This window comes from Camelus dromedarius, chromosome 11 (assembly GCF_036321535.1).
Source record: "Camelus dromedarius isolate mCamDro1 chromosome 11, mCamDro1.pat, whole genome shotgun sequence".
In the NCBI taxonomy this organism is placed as follows: domain Eukaryota; kingdom Metazoa; phylum Chordata; class Mammalia; order Artiodactyla; family Camelidae; genus Camelus; species Camelus dromedarius.
Window position 1 is genome coordinate 55,848,735 of NC_087446.1, and position 10,014 is coordinate 55,858,748.

Sequence of the window (10,014 nt, forward strand, 5' to 3'; positions counted from 1 at the left end):
CATGTTTCTGTTCTATAGACAGCCTCAGGCTCCGCACACAGCCCTTCTTTCCCAATAATCTGGGCAACTTAGAAGTAGAGACCTGAGAAAATAGCCAATGACCGTGATCTGGACAGACAGATCCCTCAGGCCCCAGCCTCCTTCACTGCCACCTGAATTCTGGAGACTTCTCCCCAGGGAACAAACACAATTGCTCAAAGTGAATGACAAAAGCGTTTATTGAAGATTCACCCGAAGATGGAGCGAGGGAAGGGAAAGAGTTGGACGGGACACTGAGTGGTTCTTGTCCTGACCTGATAGGGCCAGTTGCTGCCAAGTGATGGAGTTTGGTCCTGATGGAGAGGGATATCCGGGGTCTGGTAGGAGACGGCATTGGACTGGGCGGGGGCATGTGTGACCCTGATGATTCTGGAGATGAAGCTCCTGGTTATATTCTCCTCTGTCCATGGGAGGTGAAGAGTCAGCTGACACCTCTCCTGTTCCAGCTGGGTCCCCAAGCCCCAGTCGGGAAGAAGCTACCAAACTCTAAGAAGGCAGAGTCCACACCCTGGTACTGAGGAGACACTGGTAAGATGAGCCCCAGGAAGGGAGGATGGAGGTGGGGGTGAAGGAAGCAGAGACACCAGGGCTGGGCCGGGCTGGCCTCAGGGGCGGCAGAGACCTCGTCTCCTCTATCGGTAGGATCTCTTGCTCAGGGTGCTGGTAGAGATGATCTTGCCGCCGGAACTGCCACAGACACCACCACCAAATCCAAAGCCACTTCCGGAGCCAGAGCCAAAGCCGCTGCCCAGGCCAAATCCAGAGCCGCTTCCTAGCCCTCCACCGATGCCTCCTGCACCGGCAGCACCACCGACCACAGCTGCGGGAGAAAGGCAAGGACAAGGTTATTCCAACAGTGCTGGCAACTGGGAGTCTCACCCCAAACCAGGGTGAACGAATGTCCACAGCAGGGGCAGATGGTACTTACAGATGCTCACGGCACTCTGGCATTCTCCAGACATTCTGTGGGGGACAGAAAGAGCAATGAGTCACAGCCAGCCTGGAGCCATGCTTCATTCAATAAGCAGGTGGCAAGCACTTTGCCATCCTTCAGCAGCCCCTTTTAAGGCCTGAATGTGCACTTTTTTTCTAACACTGTCCTGGCTCGTAATGCACCAGCCCAGCCCCGAAGCAAGCGGTCTGGCTGAGGCGCCTTGGACCTCCTGTGGCCCTGAACTTCATTCCTCCTGTCCCCGCCCTGCCTCCTCCCCCTCACCGGCACTCCTCGCCCTCCAGCAGCTTGCGATAGGTGGCAATCTCAATGTCCAAGGCCAACTTCACGCTCATGAGCTCCTGGTATTCACGCAGCATCCGGGCCAGCTCCTCCTTGGCCTTCTGCAGGGCGGTTTCCAGCTCTGTGCGCTTGCTGTAGGCATCTTTCAGGGCCACCTCCCCACGCTGCTCTGCATCGGCCACGGATGCCTGCAGAGTCTGGCACTGCAGACAACAGCATGGGTCAGGCAGTCATCAGGGTCTTGTCCTCAAGACCTCTAAATCTGCCCCCTCTCCTGTAGCTACTTTGCTTGGGTTAAGATGTCAGGATTCTGTCTGTCCTTTTCCCCTGACTCATGCATTTCATTCACTCCAGTTGGCGTCCACCAATGCCCCCACCAGACTGATTAGATGAAAATGAGCGAAACCAATGAAAAAGAGCCAAGAGACCTTATTTATTGAGGTGTCATGTTATGTTAACTAGGATATCGCTGAAAAGATCTGGGCATGCTTATGTAAAGAGCTACAAATCCCCCGCAGACAAGCTCAGGCCCTTCTGGCCTGATGTCTGATCTGTTTGTCCACTGCGGAGACAGCTGTCTTGGGCCCCGGCCCTGTACTGAGACTGGGAGGTGATGCCTACCTGCTTCTTGATGTTCTCGATCTCAGCCCGCAGCCTCTGGATCATCCTGTTGAGCTCTGCGATCTCACTCTTGGTGTTCTTCAGGTTGTCCCCATATTGGTCAACTGAGATCTGGAGCTGCTGGACCTAATACCCCAGAGATATAAGGAAGTAGGTGTCGGGGTGTTTGGGTGGGGTCTATTCTCAAGTCAACTTAGCAAGAATAGCCACAGGTGGCAGGGATAACACAAAATGTCATGTAGTCTCAAGGCCAAACAGGACCACTGATGCCCAGAAGAATCAGTTGAGCTCTGACTTCTCTTGGGCTCGAGCTGGTGGTCGTCTGCCCACAGACATCAAAAGTAAAGTCCCAGGAGCCACTCCCAACTCCTGAGACATCCCTGACACCCACCTTGGTCTGGTACAGCGCCTCAGCTTCAGCCTTGCTCCTCTGGGCGATCTCCTCATACTGTGCACGGACCTCGGCAATGATGCTGTCCAGGTCCAAGTTCCGGTTGTTGTCCATACACAGGACCACAGACGTGTCGCTGACATGGGTCTGCATCTGGGACAGCTCCTGCAAGAAAAAAGTCTCATGTCAGGCCTCCTGAAGTCTTCTCTAATCTCTGACACCAGAAATCTGCTATCATCGTGGAAATGGCCATGCCACAGACTCAGATGGAAACAGACTTGTCATTCCCAATGTGTAGGGAGAAGAGAGAGGGGTAAATATCTATATAGAAGTCAAGTGGTTGGTGATGTCTCTAGACAGAGAAGTAATGCTTCTAGTCTTTACTGCTCCCTGGGAATCACAAGCCACTTAAGGTTGGTGGGCACTCGGTATGTTGTGTGGAAGGAAAAGAAATGGACCTAATTCACTAGAGAAATGCTAGATGGCCCTATATTCTATCCCATGCACTCTTTAGCTCTAATCTTCTAAGACAGCTTCTGGTTTTGAGAACCTTTCAGTTGAATCCCTCACTTTGACTCTTTCTATCCATGACCTTGAAAGAGCCCACTGCCCTGAAGTAAGGGAGCTGGGGTCCTTTCAAAGAACTGCGAATTCCAACCAGCAGCCTCACAGATGGAAGAGTCCTTTCCCTGAATGGAGATGTGGGGATGGAGTCCTCACCGCAGCATAGAGGACCCTCAGGAAGTTGATCTCATCATTAAGGGCGTCCACCTTGGCGTCCAACTCCACTTTGCTCATGTAGGCGGCGTCCACATCCTGCAGACGAGGGGGGAGGATAAGAGACAAGGTCCAGGCATTACAATAGGGAGCAGGGGGTGTGATGGGACACTCAAAGGTAGCACCAGATGAGGTGGTCAGGGACTAATCATTTGGCCTAGTCTGTCCCTAAAGCCACCCGCAAACATGGAAGTTAATTATCCAAGTGAGCTATTTTCACAGCCTTAATTCCTGGTTCGGTTAGATCTAGGCAGTACCCAGTTGGGTGGAGATGAGACACAGATAGACCAAACCCATGATTCAAGCACAAGACCACTCCTGGGGAAGCGGTGTGCTCACAGCAGAGCCCTACCCTCCTTCAGCCCTTACCTTCTTGAGGACCACAAAGTCATTTTCAGCAGCTGTGCGTTTGTTGATCTCATCTTCATACCTGGGGGTAGGGGTGAGAAGAAAAGACAAAATCCCTGCAGTGAACTACTGTTTCTTGGCTCTCTCCGTCTATTTGGAAGAAATCCATCTAATTGGCCACATCTTCCCATGTGCAGACAGATATTCTTTCAACCTACATGTATTGAGTAAGTCCCACATATGAGGTACTAGCTAGGTCCTGATTTACTCAGAGAAGTGAAAACCAAACTTCAGAAAGACTGTTTTCAAGAGGTAAGACATGAAGAGGAAACCAGCAGTGATCTGGTTGATTTTATTTCCACAGAAGGGCTGTCCTTAGGCCAGTGGATGCATCAGATTCTCAGGAGGGTTGCCAATACTCCGGTTCTCTTCCTTTGGTGTGAGAGTGACTTGGGACAGAGGGTTGGTCTTTTCTCAGCTCCATCCCATAGTAAGTATAATAAGAACTGCTATGCACGACACTGCAAATGAATGCCCCTCTGAGCCTTGATATTCTCACTTGTAAAAATTAGGGCTTGATGTGATGTCATAATGGGAAAAGATATACGTGAACAAAGGCTTTATCTCCGAGATCCCCCTTTATGTTTGTTTGTTTGTTTATTGAAATATAGTTCATTTACAATGTTATGTTAGTTTGGTGTTAGCAGGTACAAACTACTATATATAAAATAGATAAACAACAAGAGACCCTTGTTTTTAACTAATTAAAAAGAAAGGAGAAGATAATAAATCAGAAGTATTTTGGTGGGGGGACAGTGTAGCTCGTGGTAGAGCACGTGCTTAGTGTGCAAGAGGTCCTGGCTTCAATCCCCAGTACCTCCATTAAAATAAATAAATAAAAGCTTAATTACCTCCTCCTTTCCAAAACAAACAAAAAAGAAGTATTTTTGTTTGAAAAACATAGTAAGAGCTACCATGTATTCAAGGTTCATTACATGTTCAGCCCTATGCTACCTGCTGTCTCTACCTCATTTAATTTCATTTAATTCTTACAACCTATAAGGTAGGACTATTATCCCCATTTTAAAGATGAAGAAAACTAAGGTTAGAGAGGTAAGCAAGTCAGCGAAGATCACACTAGTAAGTGGAGGAATCGGTCTGAAAACCAGATCCACCTAACTCTCCAGCCCGAATTCTTCTGATGCTGCTAAACTACTCTTCATCTGTTTGGTTTCTGATCTGAGTTGTGTGTGGAAAGCCCAGGTTTTCTGTTTGGGGCAACTTAGGATTACTAGACCTCATCCCATTAAAGAGTGACCATGTAGATAAAGAGGGCAGACTGGAGGTCCTTCCTGACCCCTTTAGGATCTCTTCAGAGCCTGGGGTTTTAAATGACTGGAGAGGAGCCCGGGGGGACCTGGGGCATGGCCGGGCAGATTTGTCAGGTGCTATCCCCTCCCCACGTACTTGGTCTTGAAGTCCTCCACGCTGTCCTGCATGATCTTCAGCTCAGACTGCAGGCGTCCTTTGTCATTGGCCAAGCTATCTAACTGCTTCCTCAGGGCACTGATGTAGGTCTCAAAGAAGGGCTCGAGGTTTTTGCTGGACGTGGTGGTCGTCTGCTGCTGAAGGAGTTTCCACTTGGTCTCCAGCACCTTATTCTGCTGCTCTAAGAACCGCACCTGTGTTTAACAAAGGCACCGACCAACTGATGAGAACCTGAAGCTTTGGCAGGAGGGCTGGCCAACACCAACCCAGTCATTCCAAGCCAATCAGGCAGCCCAAGAGCCATCTGAGTAGGGCTACCATGTTACAACTCCAGGCGCCATCCACTGGAGTCAACACGGTGGCCCCACTCCATAGCAGCAAATGGGCCACGTGTGTTGTAAAGAACAGAGCATGGCGGGAGCAGCGGGACCCAACTGTGCAGCAAGAACAACTTCCCAACCACAGGGATCCAGAGGCCCTGGGATGAGTTGCTGAGAATACTGAACTTCTATCAAATAATAAAAGAAAACAAAATTGGGAGATACAACCACATTCCGGGGGCTACTTCAAAGTGATCCTGACCCAAGGCAAAGGAATGATAAATTCACTGAAGATTTTTTAAACAAGCATACTTATAAATGGACCTAGTATGTCCCTGCGAACCTGTGCACAACTGAGTATATTTAAGATCAAACCCTAGACATATTCTGAGTCTCACTAGACTCACTCCTGCAAGGGGACTTCCCTGAACTTTCCTTCTAGGAAGGGATTTAGCCAGATAAACCAAGGTAGCAGCTTAGCATGACATTTTCACTGTAAGTGCTTCAGAATTGGAAGGAAAGCAGATAAGGGTGACCGATCACAGATTGAACTTAAAAGAGGAGATGAGGGGAGGTGAAACAAGGAATCACCAAACCCTTGATCTTGCTTTTACATCTATAGGTCCTAGAGTCACAATAAAGCCCCTTTAAGCTTCTATGGGTTTAATCAGACTAGCAAGAAGAGAAAATATTCCCACTCATCTACTCCAAGGTTGTTCATTCTTGCCCCATTCATCTAAGAAGACTCAGATTTTCATGCACAGAGAACCAGAGCGTCCTTGGCCAAATGTGCTGGACTCCTCCATTCAGTCATTCATCTATGGATTTATGACAGATCTGGTTACTGTCATCCATCACATATAAGCACAGAATACAGCACAAATGACTTGCATGGAGAAGGAAATGGACTACAAAAAAGAGAAGGAGAGACCCATCCCTTCCTCTCTTCAACCAGACCCAGAAATAAGCAATTTTGCCCAGAGTCATGAGGATGAACACGATGACCTGTGGAGATCCTGTTGGGACCTAGAATCGGCCATTGGAATTGGTCCCTTTCTCATTTGGAAAACCAACCTGGTTTTCTTCTGCTCCAGCAATGGAAGTGCCAACAATTAAATTATTATATTAACTCTAAGTTAACTATTAGATTAGTAACCACATTATTTCTGAAATCAAAATCTGAAAAAAAGCAGGGAAACAATGAACCCACTTTGTAGCTGGGGTGACTGGAACCAGAAAAGTTGAATGATTTGCCCAGTAACACACAGCACATCTAGGAAATCCAAATATTGAACTGCTTTGAGCAAGCCGTTTTCCCACCAGCCATGGGACAAAAGAGAAAGAGTGATGACTCTCCTTAACTAGGTGGAAAACAGAGACCCAGAGAAGTACACTGGTTTTCCCAAGGCTTGTGGCAGCGTCAGGTCTGAAATGCTGGGACCCAGAAGCCCTGGCTTCTACCACCTTGTCTGGCCAAGGGGCCACCTCACCTTGTCGATGAAGGCAGCAAACTTGTTGTTGAGAGTCTTGATCTGCTCCCGCTCCTCAGTCCGGACCTTCTGGATCTCAGGATCGATCTCCACGTGGAGTGGGGTCAGCAGGCTCTGGTTGATGGTGACCTCCTGAATCCCGCCAGCAGGGCAGACCGGGAAGCCAGCACCACCACGTCCACCGAAGGAGCCCCCGAATCCACCACCAAAGCTGCCGGTGCCAAAACCGCCGGTGCCAAAACCAGCACCAAAGCCATAAGCCCCCAAACCTCCAGCAGCCCCGAAGCCCACACCTTGCCGGGACCCGGCCACGCTGATGGAGATGCTCTTGTTCCCCCCGAGGTTGTAGAGGCTTCTGCTGCCGAAGCCCCCGGAGGAGCAGCGGCCCGCACCCCCAGACATGGAGATGGAACTGAAAGCAGCCTTCCTGCCCCCTCCTACGATGGCCGAGCCACAGCTAAAGCCTCGGGACCCGCCTCGGACACCCTGCTGTCTGGCAATCATGGCTGGAGAGAGTAGTGCAAGCTCAGAGTTGTCACAGAGAAGCGAGAGCGACCAGGCCACTGAATGCTGCAGCCCTAGCCTGGGTCTCTTATATGTGCTGGAGAGCAGGGCTTGGTTGCAGGGGCATAAAGGGAAAAATCTGAAACATCTCTGGGCTTGGCCTTTGGCACTGGCCCATCCTTCCTGCACCTGCTGAACGTGTCACAAACACACCTACAGAAGTCATTCGGAGGACACTCTCCCCCGGGGAGAAGCTGAACCGGTGTCCCAGGGCCTCCTGGGTCACAGCCCACCCCACCCCCCACCACCTGCACTTCCATCTCACCAGCCTCCAGGGGCCTCTCTGCTCCAGACAAATGCTCTGTCTCTCACTCTGCAGAATTTGGAAACCCAGGGCCTGGCTTCAAGTGCACAGCCTGCCCTTACCAGCTCTGCAAACCTACAGCAGGTCATTCTCTGGGGCTCGGTTGCTATAAATTGGAAATAATACAAATATTTGCCTTTGCCTCCTCTCAAGATGCACTGAGATTATGATGAATGAGTGCTTTGTAAACTGTCAGAGGCCGCACGTATATTTGTCATTATTACCATGACTATTCACTCCTCCATGTGCACTTGGCCCCAAGTACACATACAAAAAGGGAAATCCATATTCCAGCCTTCTAGCCTTCCAAACCTAGGTGAAGACTCTCTTCAACTTGGCACACAGTTATTGAGAACCTACCATGTGCCAGCTTCAGACTGAATAGAGGTGACTTGGCCTCAGACCTTCAAAACTCACGTTCCTTCTCTGAGGAACCCCGTCTGTGTGTGCAGGATTCCAGGTCCGCGTTCCCCAGGCTGGGTCCTTACTGTGTGCATCCCGCTTCTGTTTGTTTGGCTCCACCGGGACAGAGCATGTTCTGTTTTCCCATAATGGTCCCAGCAATCAGGGCAGAAGCTTGTAAATGTCTTGGTGCTGGGGACCCCTTTGGCAGAATGGTGAAATCAATGAGCCCCTTCTCAAAGCAGGGTTTTCAAATGCAAAATTCTTAGTTTTAAGCCCTAGCTTAAATTCTTCCCCACTGAGGGCAGTGTTTCTGTGTTCAAATCCCACCTGCTGCCATAACTAGCTATGCAGTCTTGGGCAGGTCAGCTAACCTCTGTGAACCTATTCAACCCCTCCTCTCATCTATAATATGGGACGCCTGCCTAATAGATCATGAGAGGATGTTCCTATAGTGCCTGGCATTCTAAGCCTTTGCCATCACCACTTTTTAATTCTTTTGTTTGGTTGGTTGGTTTGGACTGCGGAGGGGGCAATAATTAGATTTTTTTAATGGAGATACTGGGGATTGAACCCAGGACCTTGTGCACGCTAAGCACATACTCCACCACTGAGCTATACCCTCCCCCCTGCCATCGCCACTTAGAGGAGAAATCGGATGACTCTGCATCCCTCCTCCTCTTCTCAATCCCTGATGAGACTGCTGTTCCAATCTGGGGGAAAGCAGTGATAAGAGTCTGCAGAATTCCCACAGGCCCAAGCTGACCCTGACGGAATGAAAGCTGGCCATGGCCAAAATGAGCAGCTCCTTCCATGCAAAGAGAGAGAGCAGGGTGGGCCCCTGGGGTGAGAAGAGGGTGGTCATTGGATCCAGGCCTTGGGGACTGGGCTGCAGGGAAAGCTGAGCTGGCGGGGAGCTCTCCCTCTGGCCATCTCCTCTCTTCCTACCTCCACCCGCATCCTCTTTCCCTGCTGTCCTCTCCCTTCTACCTCTGATCTGAACCCCTCCCCCTGTCCCCATCCATCTCGGTCTTTGCTGAGCTCTCCTTGCCCCTGCCCAAGTGGTCTCTAAGTAAACAGAGAGTGGGGGGCACTGTGGCAGGGAGGACAGGAGGCGCCGGGGCTCCATCAAAGGACCACGGGAGAAAGCCCGAGGGATGGTCCGACCACCTGTCATAAGCGAGCATTCTAGAGCCAGGACCATCTCCTGCAAAGGACAGGGTTGAACATCCTCTCATCCTTTCAGTGAGTATCTCCCAAGTGCCAGCTTCATGCCAGGCACTGTGCTGGATGCTTTTTATACATGTGATCGTGTAATCTTCCCAAAGCTCTCTGCAGTCAGTATCGTAGTCGTGTTCACAAACGATGACTTGGAAGACCCAGGAAGTAAAGTAACCCCCAGGGTCACACAGCAGGATGTGGTGGAGCCTGAACCCACAGCAGTCTGGTCCCAGAGGCTCTGCCCTCCCTGGCCTCTCACCCAGACCATCCTGCCTGGTATGGAGTCAGTCTGTCTACCGTATGCAGTGGCCAGTCCAGAAGTGGGCACCTGAACAAACCCGACTGAACTGACTGTTTTCGTCAGGTGGGCTCCAAGCGCACACACTTCTGGGATCTACCAATTTCCACCCTAACCACAGGGATGGGCACGGCTGGTGCAGCAGCTGCAGGAGCAGAGGGCACCTAGAGCCACTCCCTGGGGGAGCTGAGTCTTTGCTTTGCTGCCCCGAGAGGCGGTGGGAGGGTGGCCAGGACCGTAGCCTGAGCCGGGGCCCAGAGCGCAGACCCCTGGCTACCTCACCTGGGTCTCTGCACCTCTCACTCACAGCTCCATTCTCCTGGCTGCCCCGGGGGTTGATGAGGACTTTCATGGGCTGGGAGGAGGGTTCGCATCCACAGCTCCAAGGAGTCTCATGATGTGCCCATTGTGTCTTGTAATCTGCAGCTGTGACACTCCAACATGAGGAGAAAACGGTGTGTTGAGGTACTTCTCATCAAGTTAACTCTAAGCTGAGGGAGACGCCCCAGATGCCTGA

The 10,014-nt window shown here is 50.7% G+C and overlaps 1 protein-coding gene across 1 annotated transcript; it reads right to left on the minus strand.

Moving 5' to 3' along the window:
- Positions 1 to 202: 202 nt before the first annotated feature.
- Positions 203 to 7,271, minus strand: KRT4 (keratin 4). Its single transcript, XM_010986650.3, has 9 exons — positions 6,709 to 7,271; positions 4,878 to 5,092; positions 3,432 to 3,492; positions 3,006 to 3,101; positions 2,286 to 2,450; positions 1,895 to 2,020; positions 1,256 to 1,476; positions 968 to 1,002; positions 203 to 859 (listed from the first exon to the last, which is right to left on the minus strand). The coding sequence occupies exons 1-9, from the start codon at positions 7,210 to 7,212 to the stop codon at positions 672 to 674; spliced, it is 1,611 nt and encodes a 536-aa protein (XP_010984952.1). The 5' UTR covers positions 7,213 to 7,271; the 3' UTR covers positions 203 to 671.
- Positions 7,272 to 10,014: the final 2,743 nt, after the last annotated feature.

Coding starts and splice junctions, on each gene's coding strand:
- KRT4 (XM_010986650.3), bottom strand. CDS start 7,212: ATGATTGCCAGACAGCAGGGTGTCCGAGGCGGGTCCCGAGGCTTTAGC. Junction 5,093..6,708: donor TTGCTGCCTTCATCGACAAG/GTGAGGTGGCCC, acceptor TGTTAAACACAG/GTGCGGTTCTTAGAGCAGCA. Junction 2,021..2,285: donor AGGCGCTGTACCAGACCAAG/GTGGGTGTCAGG, acceptor CTGGGGTATTAG/GTCCAGCAGCTCCAGATCTC.